This window comes from Cyprinus carpio, chromosome B4, assembly GCF_018340385.1.
Source record: "Cyprinus carpio isolate SPL01 chromosome B4, ASM1834038v1, whole genome shotgun sequence".
Lineage (NCBI taxonomy): Eukaryota > Metazoa > Chordata > Actinopteri > Cypriniformes > Cyprinidae > Cyprinus > Cyprinus carpio.
The window spans coordinates 17,026,756-17,043,691 of NC_056600.1; the positions used below are offsets into that span (position 1 = coordinate 17,026,756).

At 35.5% G+C, this 16,936-nt stretch overlaps 2 protein-coding genes and 1 long non-coding RNA gene across 6 annotated transcripts; 2 read left to right on the forward strand and 1 right to left on the reverse strand.

Annotated features, from left to right (window-relative positions):
* Positions 1-837: 837 nt before the first annotated feature.
* On the forward strand, positions 838-5,228 carry LOC109110271 (solute carrier family 35 member E3). Of its 2 annotated transcripts, XM_019123326.2 has the most exons (5): positions 838-1,468; positions 1,895-2,005; positions 2,391-2,549; positions 2,880-2,962; positions 4,706-5,228. In XM_019123326.2, the coding sequence occupies exons 1-5, from the start codon at positions 1,067-1,069 to the stop codon at positions 4,890-4,892; spliced, it is 942 nt and encodes a 313-aa protein (XP_018978871.2). In that variant the 5' UTR covers positions 838-1,066; the 3' UTR covers positions 4,893-5,228. The 2 variants fall into 2 exon arrangements, with proteins under 2 accessions (XP_018978871.2, XP_042578161.1); XM_042722227.1 differs by lacking the exon at positions 1,895-2,005.
* Positions 5,229-7,227: 1,999 nt separating this feature from the next.
* LOC109110270 lies at positions 7,228-8,881 on the reverse strand. The gene is made up of 2 exons (XR_002021221.2): positions 8,664-8,881; positions 7,228-7,904 (listed from the first exon to the last, which is right to left on the reverse strand). It is a non-coding gene; the product is annotated as an uncharacterized LOC109110270 (long non-coding RNA).
* A 166-nt stretch (positions 8,882-9,047) lies between these two features.
* On the forward strand, positions 9,048-16,310 carry mdm2 (MDM2 proto-oncogene). Of its 3 annotated transcripts, none has more exons than XM_042722228.1 (11): positions 9,048-9,175; positions 10,567-10,638; positions 10,726-10,800; positions 12,210-12,343; positions 12,717-12,766; positions 12,853-12,911; positions 13,070-13,139; positions 14,121-14,278; positions 14,389-14,538; positions 14,649-14,717; positions 15,183-16,310. In XM_042722228.1, exons 2-11 carry the CDS (start codon positions 10,579-10,581, stop codon positions 15,798-15,800), a joined length of 1,443 nt encoding a protein of 480 aa, XP_042578162.1. In that variant the 5' UTR covers positions 9,048-9,175; positions 10,567-10,578; the 3' UTR covers positions 15,801-16,310. The 3 variants fall into 3 exon arrangements, with proteins under 3 accessions (XP_042578162.1, XP_042578163.1, XP_042578164.1); XM_042722229.1 differs by lacking the exon at positions 9,048-9,175 and adding an exon at positions 10,326-10,482; XM_042722230.1 differs by lacking the exons at positions 9,048-9,175; positions 12,210-12,343 and having other exon boundaries at positions 10,603-10,638.
* The last annotated feature ends 626 nt before the right edge of the window (positions 16,311-16,936 follow it).

The following is a 16,936-nucleotide window of genomic DNA, read 5'->3' on the forward strand; positions in this document are numbered from 1 at the left end:
AAGGAGTAAAAAGTACAGTTTTTTTCTCTAGAAATGTAATCAAGTAAAAGTACAAGTAACCAGTTTAAACTGTACTTGAATAAAGTGCAAATGCCCCAAAATAATACTTAAGTAAAGTAATCAAGTAAAAAGGAGTGAATGAAAATGAGTGTGAATTTAAACACAAGCCTGATTATCATAGCCTACTTTATTTTGTGTTCTTTCATAATTTGATGAATTTTCTATACTCTATTATGTGGAAAACTGTAACTGTATAGAATGTGCAGTATAGCAACAATATGAACATTGCATTGATGACAGTGGGACAGTTGTGATATCATACACAATACAGCATTTGCAATAAAAAATCATATGACTGTGATCTTGATGATAGTGTGACATTAGCACTGAGTTTATAACAAAAAGAAACATCAAAGACAAACAAAAAAAGAGTACAATATGCACTCTTTGTGAATCTCTGGCTCATTTTGTCCACTAGACGGCGCATATTAGCAGTGACGTGGCGTGTCTAAAAGGAAGGTAACCCTCTTACTGCGGAATTCTCGCGCATGCGCATTGCTTCTGTTATGTTAGCGCGCATGTGAATCTCGTGAGAGTTCCAACTTGCACGGTGGAGCGTTACCCTGAAATTTAATTATCTACCTATTAGATTCTGTTTCATTAACATCTACACCTACCCCAACCCTAAACCTACCCATTACAATAATGAAAAAATTGTAATTACTGTTGTACAGTATGACAAAAATGACACTGTATTGATGTGCGCATGCGCAGTAGCGCTATACGTATCCCTTCTTGCCTCATTTGCGAGCGTCGCGTCGCGTCTGTGTACGTCACGCCTGTGTACGTCACGCCTGTGTGTTCAGTCAGTGGCAGGCAGCGATTTGAGTGAATGCGGCTTTCTGTAAGGGACAGTCTTATAATGAAAGCCGTTTTGCCGCTTTCACACACTCAGCCACAGAAAGCAGTGGAGCTTTACGTCTCTCTGCTGATGAAGTACCAAAGCAGACACCTGAAACGGTTTCCCCAGAGATATTTGCCTCCAGAAGACTAAAAGAGCTCAGCTATGGCGACGCGGCTCTCTGACTTGTTTGGAAACAGCCGGATAATCGCAGGACTGCTGGTCAACCTACTGTCCTCGATCTGTATAGTGTTCATCAACAAATGGATCTATGTGCACTATGGCTTTCCCAACATGACCCTGACCCTCATTCATTTCGTAGTGACATGGCTGGGGCTGTTCATGTGTCAGAAGATGGATATATTCGCCCCCAAGAGTCTCAGACCTTCTAAAATCATCCTGCTGGCTCTGAGTTTCTGTGGGTTTGTTGTTTTCACAAATCTGTCTCTCCAAAGCAACACGATAGGAACATATCAGCTGGCCAAGGTCATGACAACACCTGTGATCATAGTCATCCAGACCATGTACTACAGAAAGACATTCTCCACAAAGATTAAACTGACTCTAGTAAGTGGGTTCTTGTTTATTTGACTGGTATATTGTCTAAAATATTACTTAACCTATCAGTAGTTCATGTACAATGATATGTCTAACAGCAGTCAAAATCTGGAGCTAAACAGACAGTTAGAATTACAAAATATTAATATATAGTACACTACTTGTGGAATGCATGTATGCAGCATTATGCGATGTAATAATGTGTTGTTATAACTGTAATGTGTTTTTACCATCATTTTTATAGCATGCACATGCCATGCATCAGTTTGAACTATGCTCTTGGTAAATGCTGATACAAGCAAGTCATAGTTGGTTACATGCTGATTTGTTTATGCAATGTAATAGGTAAAACAAAAAACAGCTGTGATTTTTACACCACTTCATATAAAAAAAAAAAAAAAAAGTTTTTTATTGTAAAGAAAAAAAAAAAAAAAGGTGCCGATCACTTTAGGGGTCATACTGAACTCTTACTATGATGTAAAGTTCAATCTTCTGGGGATGATCTTTGCCACACTTGGGGTCTTCGTAACCTCACTGTATCAAGTGGTAAGTATTATTGCATATATTCTCCCTCTGCATCATTATTGAAAAAGTCATATCCCTTTATTTAAATCAGCAGGTGGCCAGGGACTGGCTAAATCAGAGACCTACAATATAGCAATGCTGGCATTTACTGTATAACATAATTAAAATTTTATAATAACTTTAATTTAATATTTATTATATTTTCACATGCATATTATGTAGCACGAGTGTTTTCAATGCTCATAATAATAAGAATGTTTCTTGAGCACTAAATCAGTTTATTAGAAAGATTTCTGAATGATTATGTGACACTGAAGTCTGTAGTAATTCAGCTTTGCCATCACATGAGTAAATTACATTTACTCTATTTTATTTATGATTGAATCATTTATTTCTCCTATTACAGTGGGTCGGTGCCAAACAGCATGAGCTTCAGGTGAACTCTATGCAGTTACTGTATTATCAAGCACCCATGTCTTCAGCATTTCTCTTGGTCCTGGTGCCGTTCTTCGAACCCCTCACTGGAGAGGGTGGTATCTTTGGCCCCTGGTCATTTCTGGCCCTGGTAAGAGTGTGAGCAAGTACACGCCTGTTCTTTCAATGGCTCACACACTCCCTCTGCACGTATCCAAAGGAATTATATCAATGTCTTATATACACAAACACACAGTCACAGAGAGCACCTTGTGTTATTGCCTAGATTTCTTGGGGAAAAATGCTTGTGTTTTTTTCCCCATTGGATTAAAAGCTCACAAGTTCAGTTTACAGCTCTAAATATTAGTATTTGAATATTTTATTCATGTATTTATTTAATTAATAAGCAATTGAGCTGAATTTTTATTATTATTTTTTTTTTTAATGGTTGGTTCTTTCAATTGTTTTTTTTCCTCCATCAGTCATGGTTCTGATGTCTGGTGTTATTGCCTTTCTGGTCAATTTGTCCATTTACTGGATCATTGGGAACACATCTCCTGTTACGTATCCTTTCTGCTAATTCTTTAAAATATCAGTCATTCAGCTGTGGCTATTCTTGGTGCAGAACACATCCTTTAGACAAACATCTAAAAAACGGTGTGCTCTGTATCATGACTTCATTGTTTGTTAATTGTCCGATTAGGGTCTATAATGCAAGCAAATGTTTGTTTACAGAGACTTGTCAAAGCTTGGCAAATAGTTGTAGTTACATAATTATTTATTAATGAAAGAGGAAGCTGTAAATCAAGGCACATATGTTTTTTTTTATAGCCCTGAGGCATACTGAAAACATTTCATGGTTTTGAATACTCCCATCGAGTGTGATTTCATAAGTGAGACTTTTCTCAAAGTAAGCAGCAGAGGGAGCACTTTACTGCCATTTGTTTTAAACTGCACTTTTGGGCCACTTATTATTAGGCAAGTGTTCTCTCAACCAAGGGTTTTCAAACTTCTTCTTCTTTATTTTTTTTTTAAAGCCAAGGATGTGGAAATATGATGAGCTGCTAGCTTATGTTCTGTTAGCCCTATTTCTAAAATATATCATTTTTTTATGTGTAAAATATAATTTATACTGTATGAAAAATAGATCGTCATCTCATCATTTTTGAAATGTTTAGCAAATTTAGTTACTTTTAGTAAGTGCTGGGGTTGTTCAGTTTGTGATGACGTTCATGTGGTATAGGCATGTATTAATATAAAATAAAAGTTACTGAGTAACAGTCAAGCAATTCCCAAACTCATGCATCCAGCACTTACTAGTAATTCATATACATTTAAGTTGATGTTAACATTGATTTATCCATCAGTCAATCAATATGAAAAAAACAGCATTATACTTATTTATATATTTTTACTTATATATGTGTGTGTGTGTGTGTGTGTGTATGTATGTATGTATAAAACCTTTTTATATATATATATATATAGCGTTTTAAGGAGACAGATAGATCCGTAAATCAATATAAAAAATAACATGAACAGATTTTACTTTAATGTATTTATTAATTATTTGTACATATCATATACTGATACATCCATAAATCAGTATTGAAACTAACTTATTTTATTAACAGATTACACTTATTTTTAACAGATTATTAACTTTTTTTTTAAAAGAGTGATATATTCCTAAATCAATATTAAAACAAACTTATTTTAACACTATATATATATATATATATATATATATATATATATATATATATATATATATATATATTTTTTTTTTTTATTTAAACTAATATTTTTACTTTTTATGTATTTACAAAACTGATATATTCATAAATTAATATTTAAACTAACATGTTATTTTATTAACAAATTATTCAGATATATTTTTAACATATTAACTTTTTACATATTTGCAAGACTGTTATATTCCTATATTAATATTAAAATACCTCTATTATTTTCTTAAGAGATTATACTTATTTTAACAGATTTATTAACCTTTTGCATATTCACAAATCTGCTATATCCATCAACATCTCTTATTTTGTTAAGATACTTTTTTTTTATTATTTTAACAGATTTATTAACTTTTGCTACATACGAACAAGACTGATATATCCTTAGATCAATATTAAAACTGACTTAAGAATATTAACTTTCAGAATAGAATAGAATGTCCCTGACTCATCTCTGAAGCTCAAGTCACATGTCCTCATAGTCTGTGACTCAAGTGCAAGTCATGAGTATTTCCAAAAGTCATTGTCAGACAAGTTCCCTTAACATTTCTCCTCACAGCTACAACATGTTTGGACACTTCAAGTTCTGCATCACATTACTGGGTGGGTACGTCCTCTTCCAGGACCCTTTGTCCTTAAACCAAGGTCTGGGCATCCTCTGCACCATCAGTGGCATCCTGGCATACACCCATTTCAAACTGGCAGAGCAGGAGGAGGGCAAAAGCAGGCTCACACAGAGGCCATAGGCCCGCTGAAGTGCCAATCAAAAAGAAAACCAGTGTTCAGTGCCTGATTTCTTCAGGAATAGATAGCGATGGCTCCTGCACAGGAGCATGAAGACTAACCAAACATAGACTGGAAGGAAGTAGGTTTAAGCCGTAGAGGCTGACAACTTTAAAAGCATTTCAGTCTTTTTAAAAGTTTAATTTTTATTCCAATTATTCAATATTTACAAATAAACATGCAAAAAAGAAAGAGAAGAACTCTTACTGCTGAAGCATTTCCTTTTCATTTTGTAAGTGTTATTTAATGATGTATTTTTCAAATGGCCTGTACAACAATAAAATGTTTTATAGAAAGTATCACAAGAATGGAATGTTATCTCATATTGAGTCTAGTCATGACTTTTAGGACAAGGGTCACTGCATACTTGGCAAAAAGACTTGAGTATCTGTGAAATGGAATGTCAATCATTTCTTCAGTTCGTGATGTGGGCTTTTCAACTTGTTTTTCTATTTTGCAATGTGCAACTTAAACATCAGTCACATTCCAAAGTCCTGTCTCCAGTCTAAAATCTAGATGCTTTGCAGCTTTTTGTGTGTGTCTGGGTGAATATTAGACTTTCCTAATTTTGAAAAGAATGTGGTAAACAAAAACTTTGCAAATTATGCTGCTTAAAGGGACAGTTCACCCAAAAAACGACCTCTTTCCTGGAACATGGAATATATTGTGAATATATACATAAACTTGAAAGATTGTTTTATTCTCCGTACAATTAAAGCTGAAGTTCCTCTAGTGAAGAGCAATATTTTAGAACTAAAACTGGCATCATAACAAACTAAATTTACTAAGCATTTAGGACGAAGAAATCCTTCTGCCAATTTGTACATACTTGACTGAAAGGTTCATAAAAATAATTTAAATCTAGACTAAACGGTAATATATATTAATATGTAATAAATACCTTTATATTAATATATGCTAGCATTAAAAAGTTTGGTGTCAGTATATATTTTAAGTGATTTAAAAAACATAAAAAAGTTCACCAAGGCTGCATTTAATGCAAAATTATATAAAATAGTAACACTCAGAAATAATATGACAATATAAAATTACTGCTTTGCATTTTAATAGATTTTAAAATGCAACTCATTCCTGCTCATGCTCAAGAAACATATTTATTAACAATGTTGAAAATAGTTGTACTTAATATTTTTGTGTGATTCATTTCATCAGGGTTCTTTGATGAATAGAAACTTTGTGGTGTTATAAATGTCTGTTTCTTTTTATCAATTTAATGCATCCTTACTAAATAAAAGTATGAAGTATATATATATATATATATATATATATATATATATATATATATATATATATATATATATTATATATATATATACAGTACAGACCAAAAGTTTGGAAGCATTACTATTTTTAATGTTTTTGAAAGAAGTTTCTTCTGCTCATCAAGCCTGCATTTATTTGTTCAAAAATACAGAAAAAAATTTAATATTGTGATATATTATTATTAAATAAATTTATTATACTTTAGATTATCATTTATTTCTGTGATGCAAAGCTGAATTTTTAGGATCATTATCCCAAATCATTCTAATATGATGATTCATTATCAAAGTTGGAAACAGTTCTGCTGCTTAATATTTTTTCAGAACATGTGATACTTTTTTAGTATACTTTGATGAATAAAAAGTAAAAAAAAATAAAAAGCTATGTTTTTAAAATATAAATATTTTGTAATAACAATATACACTATTGGTCATTTTCTTTCTTTTTTTTAAATAAAATCAATACTTTTATTCAGCAAGGATGTGTTAAATTGATAAAAAGTGATAGTAAAGAAAATATATTATCAGAAATATATATTATTAGAATTTTTTTTTTTTTTTTAAATAAATGCAGTTCTTTTTAACCTTTTATTCATCAAATATATTAGACAGCAGAACTGTTTCCAACACTCATAATAAATCAGAATATTAGAATGATTTCTAAATGATCATGTGATAGACTGGATGTTACATGTGACACTGAAGGCTGGAGTAATGATGCTGAAAATTCAGCTTTGCATCACAGGAATAATTTTTTTTTTTTTGTTTTTTTTTTAAAGTATATTCAAATAGAAAAACTATTATTTTAAGTTGTAATAATATTTCACAATATTACTGTTTTTTCTGTATTTTTGATCAAATAAATGCAGGCTTGATGAGCAGAAGAGAGACTTCTTTCAAAAACATTAAAAATAGTAATGTTTTCCAAACTTTTGACCTGTACTGTACTATATATATATATATATATATATATATATATATATATATATAAACATTCAAAAAGGAAAGAAGCCAATAAGTGCCAACGTGGAAACTCCTTTAATACTGGAAGAAGCACCTCATAAAGTGTGTAGAGATAATCAACAAAAATGTAATTTATACAGAGTGGCAATTTTTATCAACTGAAGACAGTTTTGATTTTTTTTCTCGAACTTCCATTTGTGTTGTTGCATAGTTGAATAACTTTAGCATAGATGAATAACTGTTTCCAAATGCTTAACGTGTACATTTCTTGAATATTAATCTTTAGGATTTGTCTTTATCCTTACTTCCATTAATAAAATGTATGGCTTTTTTCTTCAGTGGTCCATGGAATTTCCTCATTATTACAGAAGTACAAGCCCAAACATGTTGAGCTTAAAGGAACATGTTGCACTAAAATAAACTCTGAGTCATTCTCCTGGGCTTTAAAGAACAGATCCTGTCACAGGGACTGTACAAGACATGTCTTCATGGCAAAATCCACTTGTCCCCTTCATAAAAAGGTAATTTCACTCAGAAAACAGGACCTCCCCTGATTAGCAAGTTTCTCTGTTGGCGAGAAACGCAAGTCTGCCACTCATACATAATGATGTACAACAGTCACGTCATCACAACAGACTCGCTTTACAAATGAATGCTTTCTGATGTGTATTCCACACACAGCTAGGGTATTCCCAGCATTGTCACCAACCAGGTGTCTCTCAGATTCATCTTAATAGTGAAGGAACAGATCATCATTACTCATTAAGAAATCAAAACAGATGAAAGTTCTTTCAGTTCAAGTGCAATATAGAATATAATGCAAAATGTCATTAATCAAAGGAAGAATTAATTAGCTAGTGGTGATTAAAGAAAGTGAAAAGTGAAAGTGAACGTGACATTCAGCCAAGTATGGTGACCCATACTCAGAATTCGTGCTCTGCATTTAACCCATCCGAAGTGCACGCACACAGAGCAGTGAACAGTGGTGAACACACACCCGGAGCAGTGGGCAGCCATTTTTTTTTTATGCTGCGGCGCCCGGGGAGTTGGGGGTTCGATATGCCTTGCAAGGGCACCTAAGTCATGGTATTGAAGGTGGAGAGAGAAACTGTACATGCACTCCCCCCCCCCACAATTCCTGCCGGCCCGAGACTCGAACTCACAACCCTTCGATTGGGAGTCCGACTCTCTAACCATTAGGCCACGACTTCCCACAAAGCGGTGCATTTAATATAATCATGATTATAACTATAAGCACATCACAATTAGTAAGTGATAACGATGATTAATCTCACATTAAAGTTAAATATTGGATTGAATGCAACCCACGAAGATTAGGTTTAAATGTAGTATGTACCTAAATGTAGCAAATAATGTGAAAATATGTTTTAAAAAGCAGTATACACTTCATAATGTGTAGAGAATGAAAATATATTTTAAAGCATTTAAAAAGCATAATAATCTCCCAAAGTGCTGTTTGTCACCTACCTTAGTCTGTCTTTAAGTATCTCTAAATTTGAGTCAATCTCTTGATTGAGATCTGTTAATAAATCCTTATTTATCTTGAATTGTTCGTTTCCATCAACAATATGCAGTGTTTTCTGCATACAATTCCAAATAACAGTCATCTAAAACATATAGCCTAAATGTAGCAAACATAGCTAAATTATTGTATGTATTACTTTGACTTTGTTGTTATATTCATTTATCATTATTTTTTCATATACATTACCTGATGAGCTAAACTGGTCCAGATTGATGCTACTAAACTGAGGATACAAATGTCGTGTTAAATATAATATGAATTTAACTCGGTTATTTTAACCGCATTAACAGTAGAACAGCAAATGTAGTAGATAAGCCTAAACAATACCCAAGTCGCCTTCCAGTACGTGTATTGTGTAATGTTTACACCGCGCGCTTCTCGCACGTGCTAGAACATTTCAAATTCAAACAGGCGCCAGTAGAGGGAGTTCGCGACGCTCAACGGTCACCAGCAGGTAACGTAAGACATTAACACTTTCAGTTGAGCAATATTCGCACTTTCTCCTATATTTATTACACATATAAAAGCTGCAAATATCTGATTAGCACTGTTATACATTCCAGAGATTTTATTTTAACACCGTATGAGGCTTTGATGTCCGTGTAGTCGCTTAAAATATTTAGCTTCAGTCAGCCTTGCGCTAGCGCTGCAAGCGCGGCCTACTGCAGCCTCGGGTTTTCCTGATAATCCCCAACGGGAAATAGATACCCGGGAGTCCGCGCGTTTGTGGCGTTGTTTCTAAAAATTAGCTTAGTCTTGTGTTTCAAATGCGCGATACTCCACATGAGACAAGAATAATTTAAGTAGTGTATTTAAAACTTCTATTACTATGTTGCTTGTAAAGAAATGTATATAAATTAGTATTACGTAAACAAACACAATCGCGGCTTATATGACATGGTTATGTTTTACAACTGGAGAAAAGCACACCACGTACTTCGTTTTGTTATTCGTCATGTCATTTGTCAATATTATTATCTGTCATACTGAATCCTGACGTGTCAAAAGAGCGTAAAAGACCCCGAGCGTCTCATCACACGTAACGTAAACCTCATAACGTTACGTAAAACAACAATATTTACACGTCGATCCGTTATCATGTTTACCTCTGGTGGAAAAAAAAAACATTTGAAGTTCCAGGTTTAAATTCGGTTAAATCCCGAATACGACAAACTTGAGATTGTTGTTGTATTTTGTGTGTTAAATTAACAGTTACTGTTTGTTGAGCATTGAGCAGAGATATAAACATGGTACTGTCGTAGTCCAAAGACATTTAGAGCTTTACTCGAAGGACATCCATGCATCCGTAGCACTAGTAATGAACAACTTTTGGTATTTTATTTTTTTTTTGACCGAGGCGCTAATAATCCAGGAGGGTCATCGCTTTAGTCCAAACACTCCGTTTTTTCACCTGTCACTGGGCTGATAAGCCCCAAATCCAAGTGCTTAGCCAGCAATGGGCGGGTGTAGTGAGACGGGACATGCCCAGACATGATCACAGAGAGCCAGACAACTCTACCACCGCTAGGCGTCTGAAGCTTGTCACGCTGACATGTCAAGCCCGAACCCGCCCAGGACACAATGGTCGGAGCGGTGGATTCTAGCCCTGACATGCCTCTCTGCGTCTATTTAAACCAGAGACCGGCTCTCAGCCGGCTCCCACTCCACACTAACCCAGAGCTCAAGCACTTTATGTACAGGTAGCAGAGTATATACAGAAGATTCTTAGCTAGAATAGCCAATTTACCTCTATTTGCACAGGTAATGTTCGTTCTGAAGCTTGCATGTGTACTGAATTGGCTTTAAATTGTTGTATGTAAAATCTAACTCTGTTTATTTTTACAGATAACTACCAAAATGGGAACAGAAAGTTGTTTAAGCAGTTCTCAGATCAACAAGGTTGACAATGAAAAACTGGTAATGTAGCATTCAAGGTGTGCCTTTGTGTATTTAAGTGTTTTTATATACCTTAAAAATACTGAGTTTTATTAAATGTAACTTTAGGTAAGACCAAAAGCACAGCTGAAAAGTCTGTTAGAGGATGCAGGTGCAGAAAAAGATGTTTTCACCATGAAGGAGGTGAGGAGTCCATTTTATCTGATATAAACTAATGTTCAAAAGTGTATGGTTGGGAAGATATCTCTTAAGCTTACCAAAACTGCATTTATTTTACCAAAAATACAGTAGTACAGAGTAACATTTTGAAATATTATTTCAGTTTAAAGTATGTATTTTTTTCTGTTTGAATATATTTTAAAGTGCAATTTATTTGTGCGATGGCAACGCTGATTTTTCAGCAGCCATTACTTCAGTCTTCAGTTTCATAATCCTTCATTCTGATACGCTGATTTGGTGTTTAAGATTTTTTTATGACTATTAAGTAATAATTATTAATAATTTTAAGTATTAACATTAAACACTTTTTTTTTGGAAACTGTGATTATATATTTTTTTAATTTCAGAATTTATTTGAACAACATTTATTTTAAAAGAATTTTGTAACATTATAAATGTCTTTACTGCTGCTTTTGATCAAGTTCATGCATCCTTGCTGAATTAAAGTATTTATTTCTTAAAAAAAAAAAAAAAAATCTTACTAACCCCAGCATTTTGAATAGTAGTATACATGTTATGCTTTATGGCTGTATATATAATTGGATGTTTGCCAGTTGTGTTAGTAATGCTGAACCCTGCTCTATGTTGCGTGTATAATTTTTTTATATAAGAACTTATGGCAGTGACACACATTCAAGAGTTTCTGAAATAATGAGTTTGTGGTCAAATGCCAGTGGTGTTTGACATTACAGGCTAAAAATAATCCTTTTCCAGTTTCATGTGTTGCTGCTCGTTTGTGTGTATAGTTAAACTTGCATATATTTTGTAAATTTATGTAGCGCAGTGTTTTGCATTATATTTGGTTACTGCCGTTGTTCAGTGACATTTCAATTGTGTTGTTTGATAAGGCAAGAAATTCTTTTTCCATTGTTCATTCTTCTGGTTAGGGATTTGAACTAACCCCTAACCCAAAGTATTAAGCTTCAGTTTGTGCTACAGATGAAAAACAATTCAAATATTGCAGCTTATTACTTTTGTAGTGATCAGTCTAAAAAAAAATGATTAAGTATGAAGTTTTTGATTAGAGGATGATAGAATGTGTTAAAAAAAGAAGGGAAAAAAAACCTTAAAGGAGGGTCATGAATCATTTAGGGTGGGATTAGGCTAGTTAGAAACCACTGAGAACACCTTATCAACCATATAAAATACACTGACAGCATGTATGGGCAAGTGCCATTATTCAACTGATACAAAATGTAATTTCTAATTTTCGTAATATGCAACTATAAATAATTTGTATGCCATTTTCCTCTTGATATTTGATGTTGATTTATAAAACCACATCTTTACCATTTTTACTGTCAACACTTAGTCTGGTTCAGAAAATGGTTTCCCTGTTGATCTCTAAACAAATTCTCTTTCTGTGTTTTTAGGTTATGTTTTATTTGGGGAAGTATATCATGAGCAAGGAGTTATATGACAAGCAGCAGCAACACATTGTTCACTGTGGAGAGGATGCTCTTGGTGCTGTTCTCGGGGTGAAAAGTTTCTCAGTCAAAGAGCCCCGGTGTGTACTGACTTTCTGGTTTCTCTAAGGCAGAGCAGCTGTAGTACCAATGACCTCTGGGAATATCAGGGTGGGGCGTTAAAGCAACAGGTGGCAGCTTTCTGGACATTTGACCTACTCGCTCTGAAAGGGTCTGTTGTCACCTGTTTAAAATATGAAGTGGCTGCAGAAAGAATTTGATAACTTTGGAAACAGATAGCGGGCCAGTGTAGATAAAAAAAAAAAAAGAATAAATAAGTATATATTACTTATTTCATATGCAACCTGTTTTGTGTTGTTGTTGTTTTTGAAAATTGAAAGTGAAATTTGGTATATGAAAACGAAAGTTTCATTTGCAATTTAAATTTTTTTTTTTTTGTTTGTTTTTTTTCAGAGCTCTCTTTGCAATGATCAACAGAAACCTTGTTACAGTGAAAAATCCAGGTACTATGATCGTTAAACCTTTTTTTTCCCCACAATATTCTTATCTATGTTGTTTGTGTTAAAACTGTCTTTGTTTCCTTTTACAGATACTCATTCTACCTTCTCTGAACCCAGAAGTCAAAGTGAACCAGATCGAGGGCCCGGGGTAAACGTTCTTTTATGCTCACACACTTAGAACCACAGAGTATTGACCCATTCCACAGAGTTGCCCTGGTAGTGCTGTGTTTGCGCTTGAATGGGTTTTATAGAGCCCCTGCTGTGTTTGAGATTGATGCATGACTGAAACCACACTGTCTGTTCTAGGACACTGAATCAGACTCTCGCTCATCTACCTCACAACAGCAGCGCAGGAGGAGGAGAAGCAGTGATCCTGGTAAGCACACACACCACAGAGCAAAAGACACACCAGCTATGTCCTGTTGAGTGTGTATGAAAGCGCACGCTTCATCAGCTGGGTTAGATGGGATTTCAGATAGAGCTGTTTATTCTAGTCTTGACGTAGTTCCTGTAAAAACAGGAAGGGCTTGTCAGTGTTTTTTTTTCTAGCTCGGACTGATAGTTACAGTCAAACTAATGTGTTCATTTTGAAAAAATAATTGCTGTTTGATCTAACTGAAAGTAAACATATTTTAGCAAGTGTACCATCAGTTGATTTAGATAAAATTTGGCATTTAGCCTGAAACCATGAAAGTTTATTTCTCGTGGGAGTTTGGTCCTCTTTCAAGAACTGTTTTTTTTTTTCTTTTTTTTTCTGCCTTGTATCTTTTGTGAATCAACCAGTATACATTATATCAGTCTCAATCACTGAGCAGGGAAAACTGTCCCTCATGACGGATCATTTTCTACTATCCCTTCAGTCCCGACAGAGGACTGTGTGTGGGTAAACATGTGGTACCATAATGACTGCTCTCTCTGTCACTGTAAACATCTCAAAAGGACACTGAGATCTGGAGGCTGTGCAGAATGTGCTCAGATGACTGCTACTCTTCAATGGCCCATTTTTAAACCTTAGCTATGCACACAAAGGCAGTTTGTTGAGGAAGCCGTACCAGATGCACCATTAAAACAGGGTTATTGCTCTGAGCATTGCTCCTGCTTGGCTCATAAGTGTCCAAAGTTGAGTGGATGTAACAGGAACTTCAGCAAAAAAAAAACTGATTTACCCTGATGCAATATGCAGTATACACCTAAGCTTGTTTAACATAATGAAAAAGAAACCGATTGGAAATGTTTGTAAAGCCTACAGAGCAGTGTGGTTCACTTATGTGAAACTCTTTAGACAGACATGTAAAGGGGCATGTTCTTGTGTCAAAAAAGAACTTTTGGTGCTAAACTTACTTTGTCCTTTCTATAGAGAGTACTTCAGCTGAAGACGAGCCCAGAGAACGCAGAAAGAGGCACAAGTCAGACAGCTTCTCCTTGACATTTGATGACAGCCTGTCTTGGTGTGTGATCGGCGGCCTGCACCGGGAGAGGGGGAACAGTGAGTCTTCAGACGCACAAAGCAACTCTGTGAGTAGCACCTTTAAATGTTCATTCACATTGTTTTGGTTTACCAGCAACTGTAACTTTTTTGCGCTGTCATTTGGCCCTTTCTAACCAGTGTTTTATTTGTTTTACAGGATGTAGGTATCTCTCATAGTGAGGGCAGTGATGAAAGTGCTGACTCAGACTCTGACTCTGATAACTTTAGTGTGGAGTTTGAGGTGGAGTCCATAAACTCTGACGCCTACAGTGAGAACGATGAGGATTCATTGCCAGGAGAGAACGAGGTTTCAGCTCAAACTCCTGTTCTATTCAGAGAGAGATTATCTGATGATCTAACTAGCCTAACCTGTTTAACAGTCCTCAACTCACTGCAATTCTGCATTTGCTTATTCAGGTGTATGAAGTCACAATCTTTGCTGAGGAGGAAGATTCGTTTGATGAGGATACCGAGATAACTGAGGCAGTATGTAACATTTTAGTACCTGCTTAGTGGAACGAAGAAGACTTGTTTATCTATCAGGATTAGATTGGATTGTGAAAAAGTGGGGGTGAAAGAAAAAGCATTTGTGAGCCTGCCAAAAAGGACAGCTGGTTCAGAGATGCTGCAAGTTATTACATTTTGTTGAAAGATCATGATGACATTTTTTTTCTTCTGAACTATGTCCACTGATTAATTTTGCATGATATGATCAGGAATGTGTATTAAGAAATCACATGCTATGCTGACTTTAATGGGACCATATTTTAAACTTTTATAGCAATATTTTTCCTCAAAAGTCCACTTTTAATTCTAGTGCAGGCTTTTTGCATCAAACCCAATTTTTCACATCCATTTCCATCCTTTCTCTGACCCACAGATTTAAACAGGCTTTTTTATTTCAAAAGCAAGAAAAATTTTATAATCTAAGATAACAATGTGTTTACTCAGGACTACTGGAAGTGTGCCGAATGTAACAAGCTCAACCCTCCTCTTCCTCGGCATTGCAAAAGCTGCTGGAAAGTCCGACCCGGTTGGCTTCCAGAAACACACTCCAACAGAGAAAACACCTCCACTAACACTCAACCCATCACAGAAGACGCCAGAATCACCACAACTCCCAGCTCAGCCTCAGATGACAAACTGCTTCCTTCCAAACCCTCAAGCCCTCTTCCAGAAACAGATGAAGGAGTGGATGTACCCGACGGCAAGTGCTCGCAATCTCCCATCACCGCTAAAGACGAACTTCTCTCCTCCACTGCCTCCGGCTCCATGACCGAATCTCAGACCTCGTCATCGCAGCCCTCAACCTCTTCTGGTGGGGGGAGCAGCCAGGAAGAGACCCCTGAGCTAGAGCGCTACAACAGCCTGGAGGCCTGCCTGCCCGCCACTTGCCTTGAGCCCTGCGTCATCTGTCAAAGTCGCCCCAAGAACGGCTGCATTGTCCACGGAAGAACTGGACACCTTATGGCTTGCTACACTTGCGCCAAGAAATTAAAGAACCGGAACAAGTTGTGTCCGGTGTGCCGAGAGCCCATTCAGTCAGTCGTGTTGACCTACATGAGCTGAGGCACAGCAGATATACCTCCTCTCCTCTCACATGAAGTTCGGGGTGCTTATGTTTCTGGTCTTATAGTTCTAAAATCTATGAGTTCAAATTCAATATTTGTAATATGTTTCTTATTGATTAATAAATTTTATTTATGACTCAAGCGAGGTTTTCGCTCACATGCTGGGTAGCAAATTCACAGATCTGTGTTTTAAGGGTTGAATTTAAGGGCTTGTATTAAAACTACTTAAGGGCTTGCAGAGATTCTGTATACATTGTATCAATTACTAGAAATGTTTGTAATAATTTAATTTATGTACATGCAGATGTATAGGTTTCATGTTAAATTGAGTTATTTGCCGCACTGAAACGTGTTCCTGAGTTGTAGCTCTTGAGACACCCCTTTAATTTTGTTCCTCCTCTGGAAGGAAATGCTCTTCTGCAGTTTTCTGCTACAATGACTCAGTCTTATTTTCTCTTGAGTGAGGCATAATAAATGATTATTTTGAGGCTCTTCTGCTTTTACAGTACAAGTGAAAATCTTTCTTTCTGCTGCTTGTTTTGGATGTGGTTCTGGGTTTTGTTATTGTTGTCTAATGGTTTTTAGGGGTCAGTATCACCGTAGAGTGCCTTTCAACCCTCACAATAGTCAAACATTTCTCATTCGCTTATGTCATAAAGAGTAGACACTCAAGTACTGTAGAAAAATATTAGCTGAGCTTCAACACATTTTTATGGGCCATCATTCGAAGCATAAACCAGAGAAAAGATCTAGAAAGATCTAGTTACTAGGGACCCACTTTTCACTCAATATCAAGAAACGTGTTCTGACTTCTTTCTCTCTAACCTGGCACAAACATCAGCCTCTGCTGTTTTTTATATTTTATTATTAAAAAAAGAAGAAGCTTATAATCCCACACTTTTCACACCCAAGCACTTCTACAGTGGAAAACTGATGTATAGCTGGTAAAAAGGAGCAGCATGGTGACTCATTTGTAACTTACGGTAGTCGTGAATGTTGTGCAATATTCCTTTCAACACCTATTTAATCACCATCTATTTAATTTGCGTGTGAAAGAATTCACTTATGTTAATTAGTTCACTGAAATGCTGACATGCTGCAGAGCACACTTTTTTTTGCATCCGAAAACATTTA